The 21,008-nt window shown below is 40.7% G+C and overlaps 1 protein-coding gene across 1 annotated transcript in view; it reads right to left on the reverse strand.

The window, feature by feature from the left end:
* Positions 1–6,947: 6,947 nt before the first annotated feature.
* The window catches only part of LOC129111926 (cadherin-2-like), an 89,634-nt gene continuing 75,573 nt past the window's right edge, over positions 6,948–21,008 (reverse strand). The window contains exons 15-16 of the mRNA XM_054624091.1: positions 14,733–14,894; positions 6,948–10,242 (exon numbers count right to left, since the gene is read on the reverse strand). Coding sequence (XP_054480066.1) covers positions 10,036–10,242; positions 14,733–14,894 — 369 coding nt within the window. The 3' untranslated portion in view covers positions 6,948–10,035. The remainder of the gene's footprint in view (positions 10,243–14,732; positions 14,895–21,008) is intronic.

The following is a 21,008-nucleotide window of genomic DNA, read 5'->3' on the forward strand; positions in this document are numbered from 1 at the left end:
AATGCTTAGGCCTAAATGTTGCTCTAATGTCCATGTATTTGCTATTGCAGCATTATAACTGTTGGGTAATAAGTTGGTCTTTTTTATCCTGTTGATGGAACGACATTACGAATGCCATAACAGAATGCATCGCTATGGACATGCTGCCCATTTATACGGTGGAGAAAGAGGGATTTTAAAAAAGGATTAAAGAATTGGAGCCCAGGTATGTCCAGCCAAGTATTTCAGACAAAAAGCACTGCCTGAAGGGTAAAGAGATTGCAGGAAAAAATGAGTCTTAGATTAAAAAAGTTTCCCACTTTGCCTGCACTACAAATTCATGATCAAGTCGCACAATGGAGCCTTGCATTAGGCTTACTGGGCATTACATCAGTGATGACTGGAAGCTAGTGAGCAGATGCTTGCAAACCTCCTACTTTCCAGACAACACTACATGAGAGTTGATAACCAAAGCATTAGGAAGCATTAGAGATCTGGGAACTAGAAGAAGAGCAACTGGTACAGTAAAGGTCATGGAGCTCAAACGGCTGGGCCAAACTGCAGTGACACCATCTCCATTTGGCTATTGGTAAGTTTGTCACAAATTTAACCCTGTAAAGGCGTACGTCGAAGATTGCAGATGTTCAGCGTGTTTTCCAAATTGGATATCTTAACCATCCGCAAACATGTTTCTAAAAATGGTACTTTAGTGCTACTCCTCCAATCTTCGAACCCATCAGCGATCGATCTGATGACAGAAAAGCCTCTTGGGGCGAGGGGCTATGTTTTTAGGGTTTGGGTGTGCCAAGACTGTTTTCTTTTTAGGCTAACATATTGACTTATTTTTGAATGGTAGTAATGTTGTAATTTCACAAACTATTTTTGAAAGCAATGTCACTGACTCATCTATTCGAGCCCTCCTCAAGTCTTTGCAGGATGTTTCTTGACCCAGATATAAGTTTTCTGCGCAAATGCAAAAATCTAAGTTACAGGACATATTATTTTATGATTTGGTTGAGCTGACACTTTAACGAACAGATTTACAATTTGACATAATGCACCATTTCACACAAGGTTTAACGCTTTTTCTTATAAATTCCAGTCCCGCATAGTTTATGTTAGCTCCAGTCAGCTTTCCAGCCATGGAACTCCATGCTTTATAGCACCTGCAAAACCTCTTTACATGGCCAGACACACACAGTGTGCTCTGATAAACACACAACACACACACACACACACACACACACACACACACACACACACACACACACACACACACACACACAGAGCGGTGCAGAAAACAGAATGTTTGTCTTAATTGTGTGTGATATCAGGAGAGGGACCGGATTTTTCCTGTTTTCTCTGCCTTCATCACTGTCATTGTGCTTGTGTGGATGGCTGGCTGCTGGGCAAATATACTGCTGACATGCCCTTGGGCCTGAAAACCACAGACAGGGCATGTGTATGTTTTTCATGTCAGTTTGGAGATAAAAGGCCAGAGGAGGAAGAAGAGGATTTAAAGCTGCCGTAGAGGAGCAAGACACTTTGTCAGCCGTTTGTTTGTTCCAGAGTGATCACAAAACCTGGTATTAACCCACTCATAAAATGTTCTTATTGGTATATATACACACATATATATATAGATATCTATATATCTATATATAGATATATATTGCTGCTGACCGGCATAAACCTTGTATCTCCACAATTTGTCGTTTTTATTTTTCCCATAATGAAATGCTATTGGTCAAACCTCTTACCTCTGTGGGTTTTACAAATATTTAACCAAATAAAATAATTAAATAGATTGTCTAAATCTCGTACCTCCACTGGATCCTCAAACTGTCAGCAAAACCTTGTATCTAATCCCTACCTCTTTTTTGATCTGAATGCTAGCTAGCTACCGCTGTGACCTCGGACAAAACACTCTTGACGGACGAAACAAGTATCTTGACATGCACTGGTCTAAAACCTAGTAACTCCATTTGAAACAGAGGTTGGGCCACCTGAAGGATGTGAGCTATGAAGGACCTTAAGGCCAGGGTTAACCCTCGTACACAACTGAGACCCCCCCAAACATTTCAAAATGTTAGCTCTTAATTCTCTGTTAACGTGTCATTACCACTGGTTTACAGCATGAGTAATGATGATTCACTGAAAAACATGATGGGAGACCGACAAACGGTGTTATTAAAGGCTCTGTCAATCAGCTTTGTTGATGAGTAATAGGCTGCAACATAAACACCACATCTTCTACCAAAACTAAAACTATTTTGGTTATTTCAGATATTTCTGAATCCTTTTTTGGTCTCTGAGCTCTCGTCACTGGTTTGGAGTGGGCAGGGCTCAGATGGAACAAGCTGAGTAACATTTGATTGAGAATCTGGTAACAGTTGGTGGGTTGTAGGCTTACTGTCAATTACATCTGATGAAATCCCACCCACAGGTTCACATTATGTCTAGAGCAGGGGTCATTAACTCAATCTGTCCAAGAGCCAGATATTTTCTGGGCAGTCACATCTATTAAGCTCTCATTATTTTCTAACATTGCACTTTTTCACCAAATTAATGTTATTTTTATTAGCTGATGTCAGTGTGAACAGATTTCTAAAACACAAAAGGAAATCCATAATGATAACTTGGAAATGCTCTCAGACCTCCACCAACGAGTTAAAATGCAGTCCTATAAATCTGAACTGCAGCTTGTGCTTGTTTATACAGGGAGGGCTCACCAGACTGACTGACTTTCACCATCAGTTTGAATCAGTTATTGTATATTATAGATTGTATCTTGATTGGTATAGGTATCTTAATTGACACATTCATGTGATGCCTTTGTAAATTACATTTTTGAAGCGTATCCACAGATATACCTGACTGTTGAACAATGTCGGCATTAAGTTTGACACAAAGCGTTGGTCATTTGAGCTTGTCCGACCCAGATAACCAGCCTAAGCTTGCTACAGCTGATAGGAAAATATTTGTGTGCTGCCAAAACTATGCCAAAATTGCAGATGAGCTTGTTTGGCACCGAAAAAGTTTACAAAGGGATATTTAAAAACCCGGTCCATAAGCATGAGTAGTGCAAAAATTTACCAAAAATAGGTTTACTGAAACAAAGGGCTAAAGGGGAACGACGGGATTTCAATGAAACTAAATTAAGCTAAAGTAAAAAGAACACCAAACAAAAGAAGGCTGCAGTCTCACAGCAAACTGCCAGCCGGAGAATGGCACTAGGTTTGTTCGAGATGAGCAAGTCCTGCGCAGAATCGATCACCGGCGATCTGACGTCATGAACACGTGAGCAATGATAATGATAACCTCACGAGATCGAGGCGGCCGCAGGTTTTAGAGCCAGGCGCCGCAGTTGCTCTCCACCGACTGCATGATCCAGTGCATGATGGGAAACGCCTGGCTGTTTCCTGATCAAAGAGCTGGCTCTTAGTTTTGACAACAAACACCACGTTTTGTAGAAAATTCTTATTTTCTGTGTAATTGTAAGATTTGACACTAGAGCCACACTGACTTGGCTAGTGGACTCATGTTGTGCAATGATGTGGCTGATGATGATGATAATAATAATAATAATAATAATATATAAGGTTATTTATTTAGTATCTGTAAATAAAGATATTTATTGAGAAAGCCTAATTCCAACTTGATGTGAAAAAAAATTCAGTCAGAGAACTGTAATGTGTGAAGTCCAGAGATGATTGTGAAGCATCAGAAAACCTTTTAAAAGGAGAGCACAATTGTCACTGATGGAAACTAGCAGTGTTGCTTTTCCTCAGTGTGTAAACCTATTTATGTAACTCTGATGTTGGAGTGTTGGGCCAGTTTTTCAATTTCAAAAATTTACGGTTGTATGATTTAGAAATGACACTACCTTCAGGTATATTTATTTATATAAACGTTTAAATAAATATGACATCCAAGAACAAAAATATATGCCTAATCTTATATCCTCAATTAAAATAATGACATAAGAATATATCCAAATGTAATCTGCAAACTACATGTAGCCTATAAATGTAACGAACAAGATGTAAACATTTCAACGACTTCCTGTGTTTTCATTGAAGGCAGCTGAAAACTGTTCAACTTGACCGCAGTCTTTTTTTAACACCCCCTGCTGCTGCCGCCTGCTTTCGTCCACTTTCGAGGCGAGGCGCAGTTCATATCAAACGAACCTACTTTTACTTTCACCTCACCTAACTGGAACATACCACCTGACCAGGTAAGTATAGGGTGAGTGAAGCAGAGCGAGCATCCAAATCTCACAGAATAATGAACATACCAATAACACAAGATCTCAAAGTTACTGCTGACATCTTAATCTAACGATCAGCACCCTTTCATACCAATGATAAGACCAAATAATATAATATAATTTAGTGCAGAACTACCTTACCTACCTTCCTACACCTCAACAGTGCCCAGCCCCTCCCAGCTGAGAGGACATAATTAGGCAAACCTGTAAACACATTCCTTAATTGAGTCGCTGAACAGCTGATCTACCCCAACAACCCAACATTCCTCAATGGAAATTTTGAGTCAAGCACTTTTTTTCATGCATTCTCGTGAATCTTTATGAACCAGTTCACAAAACCAACCTTCTTCCACCTGCATAACTTTCCTACCTCAGATGCTCACTGTCACTTACTGCTGCAGAAACACTTATTCATGAGTTTTTAACATCCAGGTTTGACTACTGCAACAGTATCCTCTATGGTACCACGAACAAAGTACTTAATAACCTCTAGTACGTCCAGAACTCTGCCGCCCGCCTACTGACCAGTATATGCTCAAGTGATCACATCACCTCAGTCCTCCATGAACCTCCATTGGCTCGAAGTTAAACACAGGATAAACTTCTAAATCCTACTCCCCACCTACAAGGCACTTAACAACCTGGTTCCCCCCTACCTCCTCCACAGCACACTCCCTCCCTCGACACCTCTGATTCCAACCTCCTGACAGGACATTTACAGTTGCTTCCCCCATCCAGTGGAAATCATTACCAAACCACATCAGAAATGCCCCACTCTAGAAAAAAAATCACCTGATATTTATGATGTTCCACAGGCAAATATTCCTGCTTCCTGTTGCTTAGATAAGGACCTTCCTTTCTATAATTTGTCTCTTGCAAAGCCCCAACTTTAAGAGAGTGCAATACCATGTAGTCCACAGTACTTTGTAGTTCACAGAAAGGAGGTACTGTTTTACTTTGTTTTATGTATTATGCCTTTATGGCTTTTATGATTATCTCCTGTTTTATAATGCCTATTTATTGATATATGTTTTGATGTCTCAGGGTATGGGCAACATTAGACATGTTTTTCTACAGTATCTAGGTGTATCACTGTAATGTCTTTTTGTGCAATGTATTGTTTTAAGCTGATTGCTGCTATGTGCAGCACTATTGCCCAAGCAATATTGTCCCCTTGGGGACAATAAAGTACATCTTATATTATTGAAGGTACCCCTTTAATAGTTTCTGCTTCTTTGTGAAAGAGACATTTTATTCATTTAATGAAAAACGTCCTATTCAATATATAAATATGAACAAATGGATGCAAAGTGAAATGTGAAAGGAATAACTTGTAGTGATGAACCTACAGAAAATGACCAAACTCCTTCCCTGCCTTTGAGCTGTTTCTTATTTATTGGCCTGCACATCTACTGTTCTAGTTCTACTACCTCAGAACCCTTATCAACCTGGTCTCCAGATAGTCTCAGTGAACACTACCTGCAGACAGACACAGTTAGAGACTAGCAGGTGAACAGAGTGGAGCATTTAGCAGCTAAAGAGACAGATATTTTCCTTAGGAGTTGGTGGAGACCAGAAACAGAGCTAAAAAAGAGAGTCTTGGATTGATGTCGGTGGACACATAACCACTACAAATGTATGCTGCTGTTGCTATGTGTCAGCTGGATGTGTAAATTAGGCAACATTGTGACTACATTGAGCCATAAAAGTGTTAAAATGTGTTAATGTCAATATATTGTTTACAGTGTGTTCCACTACCCCAAAGGGACCAAAAAAAGATTATTGTGGCTTTACATTGAGCCTGCTTGAGGGGCAAATAATAAATTGTGGTCACTGAGATAATCCAACTAAGCGTCATTTGTAACTGAAACCCGTCCAAAGTTCTGATTAACAATAGATCTAGTGTTAAACAAGCCCACAGTTTGGCAAATTGGGTGCAATTTGCCCGTCGGGATCTGATGGGCCCCGATACGAGTCAATTTGGGAAGGGCTCCTTTAAATTCTCCCTTTTTTTTACTGTGACCATATACGCATCTGCACCGCAGATATGTAGATGGGTGAAATAATGCATCACTAATAAGGAAAATATTAATAGCTTTCTCTCGTGTCACCAGTTTTGGAGACATTTTTTAATTACCTGCAGTTTTGCAAATTTAAACACAAGGCACAGCAGCTTAACTTCATTGATTATTTAAATCTCATTTTTTTCTCATTTGTTTTCAAAAGATAGATGTAGTGTATATTTGATTCATTTATTTGTCATGACACAACTGTCCCTGCATCCCAAAATAAATGAGTTTATATGGACACCCCTTAAAAATGCTTCAGTTACCACCAACTCTCTGATGACACCAATCATTTTACTGTAACTGTGTGGTTATAAGCACTGATCTTTGTGAATTTGAATGTGTTTGCATTGAGGCTCATATGCATGGAAACGGGGTAATTTTGCACAAAATATCTGTTTATTAGCTAATTGAAATGTGCAAATAGCACAGGAGCACCCAGAGGCTCTTTGCTTGGCAGCACTTTCAGGCGTGCATTTCATCTTTTGTGGGCGCTTAGAAATGACCCACTTTTTTTTTTATGTTATCTACACGGCAGGAAAAGCCACGCAATCCCAGAGTGAATTTACCCCTCTGTGTTTGTGCGTGTGTGACTGGTGTGAAGGTATTTGAAAAATACTGTTTTCCCATAATGAAAAGATAAAAACATGCAAAAACATTTTAATTTGTAATCCAAATTACACATATACAAGGATTCAGGATATTAGCATGTCATTTTTCAGAGACCACAGCCAAAAGAACAACAAGAGAGAAAAATACAATCTGTACATATTTCAGTTTACAGTGAGTAGCCAGTTGGAGATTACCAGAGAACACTAAGGCAAATCATCAGCAGACAAAAGAAACGTTGCCTTTTTTTTGTATTTAATCCACCACAGCAGTGTATCAAGAAGTATCGTTGCTACAAAACAAGGACCGACGTCTCCCTTTGTTAGCAATCGGCTGCATAAGTTACATTGTGATAAAAGCAAAAACAAAAAACAGAAGGTATCTATCTAAAGTCTAGCAGTACTGTACATGTCTTCTCACTAGCTTTGGAACACCAAACCGGCAAAAATATGCAGCTCTTTGTACAGCTCTGGGTTTGACCGACGTCTGCTTCCCACTAAGAGAAACCAATAGCAACACTGTAAAAGGCTGGAACTGCAGGGAAAAACACAGTTCATACAGCCAAAAACCATTTACCCATTCATTTTTAAGGTATGTGTATCTTAATATTGTGGGTTTGTAATAATAATAACAAGTAACGTATTGGCCTATTTTCCCAATTTAAAGATGGGGATTTCTTTTCTGGATATATATAATATGAAATAATACATATTCAATGCAGCAGATGACCTCATTGAATGAAAGTACCAGGTGAGCCATGTACGTAAGAAAATGGTGCATTATGGGTTGTTTGAAGCCTTAATGTCGCAAGGCTAAGTTTCTTCTAGTCCTTTTAATGTGTAACAGGTTGAAATCTCTGGACGTCTTAACTGCAGAAACCACTTCATTTTTATCATCATTTTTATGTGACAGAGTGAAGAATTATCTGCACATGAACAAAAGTTCACGTTACATCTTGAACTGATGGTAATTTGGATAAACTTGCCAAACAGGAGTCTTTAAAATAAAACACTACGTAAATACGTAGAGGTGTAAGAAAATATCCATACACTTAAGTATCGCTATATGTTTATTGATCTGTATCAATTCTCAAAAACACTGATTTTAAATTAAGGTGTTGAAGAGTCAGGTTAAATACTAACAGATTTAGCAACATAAAAATACTGTTTGCACAGTATATCACATGTTTACTTAGATCTGTTTTTCCTGTTCCATAGCTTTCATATGAGTGGAACTCTTCATCTTTGATGGTATCCTCAAGGGACAATGAATATCGATGTAAAAAGTCATGAAAATCTGGTCAGAAATTGACGGAGTTACTCCCTCTAGACCAAAACTGTTGGATGAACCTTTCTGCTACGGCTCCAAAAATATCTCCCGCAACAGAACAAAGCTGGAGCATAAAACAACTGCTCCACTGGAATCAGCTAAATTAACAGTTACGTTTGAGTTAGCTTGTTTTGCATTCCGGTCTTCCGCCTTGTCACTGTTCTGCTCCAGACATTACAGAGGAAAGGTCGGATTGGTCAGCAGACCTGAATTTTAGTCACCTCTCACTTAATATTCATCACGCATACGTATTCATCTGTAAATACAAACTCATTAAATAACCCTATTCATTTTGCTCATGATGGGAATTATAATATGTTTGTCAGTTTTATTTATCTGACTGTCGCTCTGCAACCAAAAGTGCTTCAAATGTTTTTAGATTTAGTTTTTCTTCCCTTGTGGCCTTGATTCTTTGTTGGTGTCTTTTGCTTTCTGTTTTCTTTCATCTGCACAAACACAAGAATGAACATAATATTTCATCACTGTGTCTCTTGCCACTTTGCTTTTACATGTTTTGTTGTCCTGCAAATAAGCTAAACAACATTCCATTCTAAGTTCCTCCTATTTTGAAATCACAGCAAGGACATAACCACTTTATTTTAACCGCACTGTGAAATAACATTTCCTGCTTGTAAAAAAAAAAAAAACTCCTTTCAGGGATGTTATTTAAATGCATTGTGGTGCTAAATGTCCTCGATTATCTAAGAGCGCTGAAAGCCATGGGAAGGCGGCCATTCTGTACAGCAATTCAAACCAGAGCTGTGACGTGACTGGAATGATCAGACTTCACAGGAAAAAAAAAAAACAGTGCAATGGAAATTAAAATTTATTATGAAACTTATTCCTGCAGGTGAAATTTAACATCTTGTATAATGGAATGACACCAGCAGATTTAAACTTCTGGTCAGAGGACATTTCCGTTATCAATTAAGTATTGTGAGTAGGTTGCTCATTAAAAGACAAAACCTAAATATGTACATGTGATAGTGCTAACCTCTGTAATTGTGGTTGTCATTTTCTGCCTGAATCCGATGGAAAGAGAAAAAGCCTTTAACACCCAGAGCTGTACAAGTAATCCATGTTTTTGCTGGATGGATCATCCAAGACGTCTCATTATAGGCTTTGCCCTTTTATAGTGTCCATCCAGTGTGTCTCTGTGAAAATGACTCACGCACACACACATACATACAGGTAACAAGGTGGAACCTAAACACACACACACACACACACACACACACACACACACACACACACACACACACACACACACGCTCATTATCATGGCGATGTGCTCCTCCAGTTGCCGTCGCAAAAACACCGGGAGCTTTTTAAAGCAACGCATAGAATCAAGACTGATCACAATCAAAATAATGTACAAAAAGGCACATTTGACCCCAGTGCTCCTGTACTGTGAGATTCAAGTGTAAATGAGCGTCTGTAGCATGGCTGTTGTAGCTCTTAGCCGCCGCGGAGACAACCAGTACCCTCTGAGCATACTGCTCTGGCAGCTAACGCTCAGATAGTGAAGTCCATGAGCCTGAATTGCTGGGCCAGGAGTCAGAATGGTCCCTAGTGTCATCGAACCGTCATTAAGGGGGGCGGCAGGTCTCTTTACAAGCTCAACCGTTGGTGATGCAGAAGTGCCCATCCAATACCACCGTAATCCTCGTTTCCTCAACCCCCACCCACCCCACCTGAGCCCTAGAGCAGCCAATGGTGGGGGCGGGTGAGGGTGGTTGTTGCAGGCGGGGGTCGAGGGTGGGGGTTTGGGGAGGCGGGGTCCTAGTCGTCCCCTCCGCCGTACAGGTCGGCCAGCTTGCGGAAGCGTGGCCCCCAGTCGCCGAGGTAGTCGTAGTCCTGGTCGCCGCAGCTCGAGGAGGAGTGCAGGGAGCTAAGGGAGCCGGCGTCGGAGCCGCTGCCCTCGTAGTCGAACACCAGCAGGGAGTCGTAGGGGGGAGCGGTGGGGTCGTTGTCCGCTGCCTTCAGGCCCTGCAGAGAGAAATGGAAATATGGTGGAAAAATGATCAGAGAATCATCACCACAAGATGCCTTTTGTGTTTGCCCAATTAAATCTACCTGCCTGAAGTACATTTTGTACTTGCCCCTTTACAAATAGTTTTAGACATGAGCAGTTATCAAATAACAACAAAGACCAAAGTTGATTGTCATGTTTAATCTTTATTTAAGAAAATTGATCTGGAGTTTCACCCATATCCTCTATTGCCACCAAACTAAACTTCCTGTTTCAAGGAGGACTGAAATGCTTGCCGCTGGATCGGTACTGTTCATCTCCCAACCGAGATGAGAGGGAAGAAAAAATGGCTCACTCCTTAGCTAGATAAAGCTCAGGAATAAAAAAAAGCGTAATTCTTATTTTCTTTTACCACATTCCCATTTGGGCAAGTGATTTGCCAGATTTACAACCCAATAGGGCATTTTACTATCCCTTGGAAAGCGGGTTGATCCAGTCCGTCTACTGTTAATGTTAATGTTGGCGACCACACATCACCAGTAGATCATCATGGGGCTCCATGCTGCTCGTCCACCCGTTATCAGCTGCTGCTGAGGAAGGGGGAGACTGATAAAAACCTACGCACACAAAGCCCGTGTTGGGAGTGGGATAAAAGAGCGTGCACATTCATACCGCATGTTAATCCTCAGAGTTCCACGCTCATCACCCCGAAACCAGAGGGCACTGTGTGAAAGATTTTGGAAGTGGACCTGTCGCCTTTCAGGCTCATTAAAAATGGACACTGTCCTCTTTGACACCGGAGCTTTTCCACATGCACTGCAAAACTCAACACTCTAGAGTATCTGTGAGGCTGAGAGAAGCAGAATTCATGGTTGAGAGAGCCGCAAAACTACAATGATATCTAGTGCAGGATAATAGTAATCCTATCGGTTTTTATTGTAACTGATTAGTAAAGCAGAGGGTCACATAGAAACCTTCGTTCATGCTCTGAGTAGTGTAAGATCCATGTTAAACCCCGGCCGATGACCCATTCAGACCATACGAAAGGAGCAGAGTTCACCTCCCAAACGATTCAAAATGACCTCTACATTACCCCCTCCCCTACTTCAGCCCCTAGATAGAGCAGAATAAGGGTGAGCAAGATCCCTCCTGTCAAGTAGAAAGGATGTGCTTATTTCTGTGTGTGGAAGGGGTTGAGATGGACAAGGAGGGATTATGGAGGAGCGTGGAAGAGGAGGATTTGGGTCAGGTTGGACAGATGCTGCCTATATCTCCAGGAGGAGATTCAGCAGATTACCCGGCGCAGCCCTTACTTAAAGCCACCACACGTTTTAGACATGCATCTTTTTTATTTAATTGGCAGAATAAAAGAAATCCCAGAATGTTCAATCTGACAAGCAGCTGAAATGTTTTGAGGGGTACGTCTTGTCATCTGATTGAAGACACTCCTGTCGGTCTGGAGCTCAATGGGAGGGGAGAATTAACGCGAGGGAGAGGGAGAGGGAGAGGGAGAGGCATCGGCTTGTCATGTCTGTCGGATTAAGCCGTCTAGATCGGCTCGCCGTGCCTGACAGCTCCCGCTCATTATTCAGAGCTCTGCTTGGCAGATGTCTTTATGCAGCCAGACCAAAAAAAAGCAACACACAAACAATATGGGAGCAGCCGGGTCGCGCAGAGCGAGGCTGGTCGACACTGATGATGAGCCTGCACGCCCCGGGGGGGCTGCGGCGCCGCGCACTCGAGATGGGATGAATTCAGACGTCTATGTGATTAACTCTGAGAGTCATGTTAATCCTTCTGAGGGAGTAGAACGCTTTGCAGAAGGTTTAAAGGTAGTGCAAACAGCATGCAGTGACATACACATTCACAAAGAGTATACCCACTGGGGCTGGACACATGTACGGGGCGTTTATGGACTTTTATATATTATAAAATCAGTCTATCAATTTTCCCAAACAGACACCCACACTGCACATTAGTTAGACAGGTGTGTTGAGGTATGGGAGTTAAACAGCATACTTTAAATATCTGCGTTCCAGATGACTCGGAGGTCGTAATTTTCCCAGTTGAAATTTCTAGCTCCCGAAATCCAAGTGTTCCAAGTCAAGTGCAGCATCCACATTTATCTGGCATTTTATAACATTTTAACGTTAAAGATAACTTATTAGCTATCTATTAACATGGCAACATGTTTTCACACCAATGTGAAACATGATTGTATGTATAATGGTATGTGTAATGTATAGGCATATATAGTTTATGTTGCTTTTTAGTTGACGGTGCATCCATTCTAGCAAACAACCTATTCTTTGTGAGTTCGGGGTAGATGGATTTGCCCAGAGTTCACAAGTAGAAAACTCCCACTCCATTGTACTTTTTCTAGTAGGAGGTCATACATTTCAGAGTTCCAATGTTTTCTGGAACGCAGCATGAGGCCTGAATGCTCCTGCCTGACCAATGCTACATATACTGTTCAGAACCTTTTTTACTCTCAGATGTCTGTCTGCAAATATTACTCAACAGTATTTGATAAAATAATGAAATTCAAAGATATCAAATATCAGGTTTTGGCTGCTTATAATATCGGAGCATCAGCAAACAAAGTGCTGACACAAGACTGAATACTGTCACCGTCCTCCCAAGAAAAATGGTTTTATCGAAAGCCTGAATAGGACCTATATTTAAATGTCAAGAGGAAGTGACTTATGACACTTGTCTTTTGGGAGCAAAGGCATGAGTCATGTGGTGTTGTTACTGAGCCATAGTTGTGAGGTTTGGTGGGACTGTGAAGCATATGACTTTGACACAAGACGCTGCTGTTCCTGGCCTGTTTGATGACCTCTGTGTCTTTTTCTGTCTTGGTTGCTAAACTGAACTAGGTATTTGGGATCAGTAAAGTCAAATAAAACAGAGGCTGTGTTGGCTTGTAAAACTTTTACCAGCTTCTTTTTAAAGCTTCAGGAAAACGTGTTTTTATATAACAATGGATCAAATGATTAATGTGAAAACCAACTCTGTAGATCTCCTCAGCCTTACAATTGTTTTGGTCCAGACATGTTATCACCAGCAGACAGACAAAGTTAGCAATGAGCTTGTGAACATACAAATGTAGCTGATATGTATATGATGAGGACTGTTTGCTAATATGTCCATCAAATTGATTTAATCAAGTCCTAACATGACACTGTTGTGTTTGGAACTTGTTCTGCTGCCCCACAGTGGCCAAAAGATTCCTGAATGAGGCTTTCAGTTTTCTCATCGGTTTATTCTTGTCTGTTTGTGCCGACACAATTCCAGCACACTAAAGTCTGGTATAAAATCTAACAATTTAAACTTTCTCTAAATAATCACTTTACGAAATCCACATGAACCACTCCTCATGTCGGCACAAATTAGATCCATCGCACAGCACTTATTTAAAAAGAAAACACGTCGGCTTGTTACTTCAATTATTTCCTTCTTCCAAAACAGTGTTGAAGAACACCAGGAGCGAATATACCAGGGGTTGAGTTTTCATTAAAATTAAATTATGACTGGTGTTTTAACTGCATGAATACTGCATGATACTGGCATTGCAAAATATATTTTTGGGGGCCTGGCAAGGACCCGATGGCAGCCCGCTAGGCCTGTACAATTAAGGGAGAAACACTGCTGTACTAGTTGCCTGTTTGGTATCACATGTGCAACAACAAATATAGGAAAGAGCACACACTTTATATATATAAGAAAATGGAACAAAATGACCAGAACTGTCCCAGACAGTCTCTGGGATTAACTGAACTCAATGGATTTACCTCCAATTAGGGCAGCCAGGCTTCAGCCAGCTCTGAGGCCAGTTAATCCAGCCACTAGCCAAGCTAATTAAGAATTACACTGGACTCTCTGTGTTTCTCTGCCCAGCCCTGCCTCATGTCTGTTTGTTAAACTAACTAGTGTTAGTGTGCACACCCATATCACTAATACATCACTGATACTTGATTCTTCCACACTGGAGGACCAAACTGAGCCCAGACCTCAATGTATTTTAAATCTGCTTCATCGTTACAGCCATTGCGTTCTGTTTTAATCAGCAGTAATCTAGTTGAATGTTACAGTGGGGTTAGGCTCCATACCTGGCAGCTCCAAATACAAGGAGTGACTGTTTGAAATAAGCTCTTTGAACTCCACTATCCCTAAATCCTGTAAGGTGATGAGGTAAACTTCACACATCCCCCACCGGTCTTTGATGCCTCAAACCAAAGAAACGGGATGAGAGAAGCAAAAGATCTGAGGCTGGCAAATCCAGCTCTTTCCTGGACACAGTGTTTGCTTCCACTGTCGAATCAGTTTGTATTTCACTGAAGTAGTGATTTGACACTTCCCCATGCTGAGAAATTTGTGCACCTGACCACCAGAATTTAATCCTGGCGAACAGATTAAATCTGAGTAAGCGAGGACGGGACGGCATTGACATTTTCCACAAAGACCGTCAGATGGACCCGGTGTGTGTGTGTGTGTGTTACTGTACCTCGTGGATGAAGTCTCCGATGTCTCCTGGGTGGGGGGCGGCAGAGCGGATGGGGTACTGGTGGTCATGATGGAGAGGCCTCTCATCCAGACGTCTGATGCCCACCTTGACGCACTCTGGCTCCAGGGCGTCAGGCTGCTGCAGCTGACTCAGGTCGTAGTCCTAAACACACAAAACCACACACTCACATGTTGGTATTACAGTAAGCAGGTCAAGTTCCTTCTATTTATACAGCCCAAAATCACTAACTTAACTTGAGGTTGATTTGATTTGATTTAGTCAATTGCAGATAAAAAAGAACATTCAACAAAACAATATCAAATATAAACATAATATGCAAGGGAGGCCAAAGGACTAAAAGGCTTACAATGAGTTTCCTCCAGTTTCTAAATAAACTTTACCGATTACAAATTTAGATGAAAATAATTATTTCTAGATTCTCAAGAGTGTCACAGAAGGAAACTCCAAGAAACTCACTACGATTAAATGTTATAGTGGCAATTTTGAAGATTTTCATCCAAACAAATGTCTGTCAAGTCACCGTCCAAATGGACTCACCGTCCATTTGCAGAGTAAGGGCAACACAATGGTGACGGAGCCCACAGCCCCACCACCACTGCTAAAATCCAAGCAGAAATTCCATCGCCCTCACTCAACCCAAATCAACAGGACCGTACAGTCTGTTCAGCTCTTTCCTTTAGACACTCAATTATTGTGAGGATATTCCATTGACTACTTATCCACAACATCAAACTTAAATTGCAATAATCAAAACATACATAAAAATTATGATTTATGGCTAATACTTTCTTAAAGTGAAGTATACTAGCAAGATTAAGTGTGTTTAACTGACCCTTTTTAGTCGGGTTAAATGGGAATCATTCATTTCCCCCTTGTTGTGATTCGTTTAAGGGTGTTAATGCAGTAATCACACCGAATCAGACAACCGCATCAAGACCCCTGAGAGGAGGTGGTCTCGGTCCTGTCCCAAACAAACTCGGAGCCAACTGACGGATCAAGTAGGGCCAATTTAAATCACGCAAATGCATGAATGTGCCACTTCTCGACCAGTCCAGATGTTACCACACATGGGAGCGGGGTTGAATCCAGATCCTTTTGTATTGGTGGAAGAGATAAATATAGACGCAGTATTTTACTGAAGACGTTTCCTTGAAGTGCATTCGGATGGCATAGTTTTGTCTGGTATATTGCCCACATAATTACCACAGATATGAGCAGATGCCAGCTAGCTAGCAGACATCGTTGTTGGTTCTGCTATCGAGGTCTGCGTGACGTTAATGTAAAAGGCAATAAAAAAAATAGACCAATTATTTTGACATTTTACAATGCAGCGTCAAAAAAATTAAGATTCATAAAATCCTACTGCCCATGTCATAGCATTTTTAAGATTTTTGCAAGATTGATTTAGGACATTAATGCATAATTTTTGTATTTGAATGTCTTAAAAGACTTTTAAAGGATCCATGGCAACCCTGGGATCATTGTGATTCCACATACCATCGCACATTATTATGCATGCCGAGAACTTGAGACTGTCCTGAAACATGAATGAATTCAAACACTTCTACTTAAAAGGAGACATCATCTGTCCTTGGCAGAATATTTGGGCTGCTGAAAAATTCACACTTCAAGCTAAATGAGAAAAAATAATTTGTTTGGCTTGAATTACCAATCCTGAACAAACCCACCACAAATGCACAATAATGTATACTTCCTAATGCCAGGGGCACTGCATGCCCCTATCACTACGTTTATGTTCCAGCTGTAGTAAGAGTTGATGTAGTGAGAATTTCAATGACTCAAAAAAGCACCACGACTTCCTCTGATGCAATGTCCTCCATTTCTACTTCATCACTCGTCCTAAGGGAGGACTCTACTGCGGACAGGGGCTGGGGGGAGCGTGTGTCACGGCCTCTGATCTCTCCATGTTGAATGGTAGTAGTCTGAGTCACTGCAGCAACCATTCAGAGACCATTCTCTGCTACCTGGTCTCTCGGGAAATCGACTAAAGCGGTCTTTTCAGGACAATAACAGCACGCTGTTGGCTGACCAAGGTCGATTTCTTTGTTCACAATAATGGCCGAACCAACAGAATACTTTTCATTGAAGAGAGGCTGAGAGCCCTTCAATAACCTGGCAGGAAGGAGAGAAATGCAGCGTGCTTCTTCTTGTATTTCTATACTTACAAAGGCCAGAGAGAATGTCCTCCCAGTAGGACATTCTCACTATTTTGAAGTACTCTTACTTGAAGAGCTATACCAGGATTGATGCATGTTGAACTTTTTTCCTGCAAACTATGTCTACTTAACATTATTGCTTAGTTTTCCTGCCAATAGGTCATTAGATGCCATTTATTTCATTCAATTATTTCATTGTCAAATGTTCATGGTTACACAATTTTATATGCAGACTAATTTCATACCCCTGCATTGCATTACCATATAACTGTGAGGTAACATTTATAACAATAAAAGCTGAATAAGTGTTCGCTGTGATGAATGACCAAACTCAACCTCTAATTTCTGCAAGCTGGGTTTTATGTTTTATGGCTATGAATAGAAAATAAAGACCATCTGGAATATAGGAATAGGCAATCCAAACTATACAACATGGTATATAAGCTGCACTTAAAATGCAAAACACTGCTATAGCTCTATATAAGTATAGTTGGGCTTTAAGCACACACCTACAGGACTTTTACAACATTCCCTCAACCACGAGGCGCCTGAGCAACGGAGCCAGCGGAGCAGCTGCACCCCCACCATTAGACCTAAATGAGTGGTTTTGTAACCCTGCTTAATTATCATACAACTTTGTTATCTAAAAAAAAAAAGAGCTAGTCTGGACATTTCATATGCAGTATGTGAAATCATTAATTCATTGTCCTAACGCCGTTTTTATGAACTCTGTTGTCCTTTCAAAATTCTAGGACACAAAAAGAGATTATCCGTGTCAGATGCATTCTCATCCACCGGGAATACTCCGTTTGGTTCAGGCAAGGGGTGCAGGAGGCAGGACAAGATGCAAAAAGTAAACTGCTGTAATTTGGCAGTGTACTTTTTGTATCATGAAAATAAAAGCTTTTATTTTACTTGAAATCAAAAGAAGTGAAGACCTCTGTTTTATTCCTGTAAAGTGAATTATACTAGCAGATTAAGTGTGTTTAACTGACCCTTTATAGTCAGGTTGAATCAGACTCATTTCCCCCCTTGTTGTGATTCGTTTAAGGGTGTTAATGCAGTAATCACACTCGGGTACCGAATCAGACAAATGCATCAAGACCCCTGAGAGGAGGTGGTCTTGGTCCTGTCCCAAACAAATTCGGTCCGACCCAACTGATGGATCAAGTAGGGCCAATGTAAATCACAGAAATGCATGAATGTGCCACTTCTCGAACAGTCCAGATTCTACCACACATGGGAGCGGGGTTGAATCCAGATCCTTTTGTATTGGTGGAAGAGATAAATATAGACGCAGTATTTTACTGAAGACGTTCCCTTGAAGTGCATTTGGATGGCATAGTTTTGTCTGGTATATTGCCCACATAATTACCACAGATATGAGCAGATGCCAGCTAGCTAGCAGATATTAAATATGGTATGGACTATTTGACTCTAAATGGACCAAAGTGTACTAAATGAACATCATGCTGTATTGAAGAAGACTTGAAACGAGAGATTGAGACCATAAACTCATGTTTACCAAGCTAACTGAGGTAAAAGATCAAGTGAGAAGTTTTTTCATTTTCAGTCATTGACAATGACATTAAGTCATTTTCTCATAGACTTCTATACAAGCAGACTTCTTTTTACAACCAGAAGGGGCGCCCCCACATGGCCATTAGAAATAATGCAAGTTTAAGTCACTTTATTATCGGCTTTACTTTTCAGACTCAGAGGATGCAGCCTAGGTTCACTTTAACATGAATAGAATAGCTCATACATTTGCAGTTAAGGCTATGTTTACTTTGTATCTGCATTAACATCACTGACCACCTCTCCCATATATCACAGGTTTAGTTAGATCAACTCCTCCACATTACAAATATTGATTCAACTTTTTCTCGCCAACTGAATAACATCCTGGAATTCTTAATTTTGGTATTTTTTTCCCTTTAAAGTCAAATGAGTTTTAGATATAGGTACTGTAAGGATTAAAAGGGAGGGAACAACTGCTATCAATGAAGGTAAGTGTGTGTGCGTGTGTGTGTTATTCCTAAAGTATGAGTGTGTTCCTGAGAACTGAGTGTGCCTTTTATCCAATGCTTGAATCGAGACAAATAAAAATGCAAGCTGCAGTAGAAATAAAAACTAACATGATCAACTATCAAACATAAAAAAACAACACTATCCATGGCCAGTGCAACATGTTACTCTAGTGGTAAAAAAGGAAGAAGCAAACCTTAATTTTTCTTGCAGTAACTTTGTGTTCATTGTTTATAGTGCAGAGACAAGAGGAATGTTGGTTGCTACCATGTATCGAATCAACCAAAGTCAAACAACACAACCACAAAGTTCAGCTTCCACTGTGTGTGACAATGTATCTAAAGTGTTGATTAAAAAGGCTGTATTTATTCATATTTGACTCTTGCCATTAAGTTGCATTTAGTTAACAATGTCAAGGCAAATTTGATCATGTTTGGGAACATCTTCCTTGCTCACCACAAATGTATAAGATTTAAGGAGGCATGCTCATCAAAACTTTATTTTCAAATAAGGAAACACTGAAAATGAAAATCATCCAACTAAAATGGAAGGAGTCTCTGTTTGTAAGTATTTGTGTTGGTGTGTGTGTGGGTATGTCCTTCGAGTTTCTCGGCAACCCTTCATCCGATAAACTTCCCACTTGGTGGGTTTCTCTGCTGAGGACCAAAGGAAGAGCAGTGTCGAGTGTGTGAAGTTGTTTGGATGAGTGGTTCTCGAGAAAGCTGCAGAAAGCAAAACCGGAGGCCAAGTCAGCTGAACAAGAAAAATGTGCTTATTGTTTCTCAAGACAATCGTTTATTTTTGTATTTGAGACAAAATACAAAGGTTTTGGGGACCTTTTGGGTTCCAATTGGTTTCTAAATTCCTGATTGAGTCTGCTCCTAACCCCAGACTTAATTATCCCTGTTTCAAGAGAACATGCACGGCTGTAAAACAGTAGAAAAAGGTCCATGAAACAGAGTGTTGGTGTGGGCATAGATTAAGTCATAATCAATATCTGATCCACTGTTAATGTGACCTACATGAACATAACACTAAATGTTAATGTTAGGGTTAGCTAATACATTAAAGGGTAACATGCTCCCAATTCTAAATGCTGATGCTAAGAAGGTACAAGGCTTACCATGACTATCCTAGTTTAGAATGATGAAGATGAACAGTGTTCATCCAGGCAGCCTCTTTCAAACTATGGTAGGAACTTAAACCTTGCATTCTCTCTAATGTCCATAAGGGGGCGACTCCTCTGGTTGTATAGAAGTCTATGAGAAAATGACTCTAGTTTCAAGTCTTCTTCAATACAGCATGATGTTCATTTAGTAAATTATGGTCCATTTAGAGTCAAACAGACCATAAAGCAGGGGATGCTTTAGGGCGGGGCTACTTTGTGATTGACATATCGCTACCATGGCATTGTTCGATCTGGCAGCAAAACAAACAAGACGGCAATGGCCTAAATGACGAACTCAAGGTTACAAAACCGTAGTCCACAACCAATGGGTGTGAGTTAAAAAAAGGTGTCGTTTTTTTTCCAGGTGCCATGAATGTTTGCAACCCCTCTGGAGATATTTCACTGGATGAACTAGAATGACCGCCTCAGAGTTGCACACCTCCACCAAACAGTTAAGTTTGCATTTAACTTCCATATCAATCCAAATTGTCATTCCTTTTTTTTTTCTTTTTTACCACAGTCACCTTTGACCACCAAAATCTAAACAGTTAATCCTTGAGTCCAAATGAATATTTGTGCCAAATTGGAAGAAATTGTAAAGTGTTCACCTTCACGAGAATGGGTTGGATGTACGGACAACATGAGAACATAAAGCCTCTGTAACAAGCTGCTGCAGTATAAAGGAAAACATGCCTGTCAGCCAAGCACGCATTGCTGCGGAGCCCCGGCGTCGGCCATCAGACCCCTGGAGCTCGTCCAGAAAGCTGCAGCACATCTGGTGTTCAATCGCCCCAAGTTCTCCCACACAACTTCCCTTCTCCGTTCTCTACACTGGCTCCCTGTAAAAGCTCGCATCCAGTTTAAGACTCTGGTGCTAGCCTA

This window comes from Anoplopoma fimbria, chromosome 3, assembly GCF_027596085.1.
Source record: "Anoplopoma fimbria isolate UVic2021 breed Golden Eagle Sablefish chromosome 3, Afim_UVic_2022, whole genome shotgun sequence".
NCBI classification, from domain to species: domain Eukaryota; kingdom Metazoa; phylum Chordata; class Actinopteri; order Perciformes; family Anoplopomatidae; genus Anoplopoma; species Anoplopoma fimbria.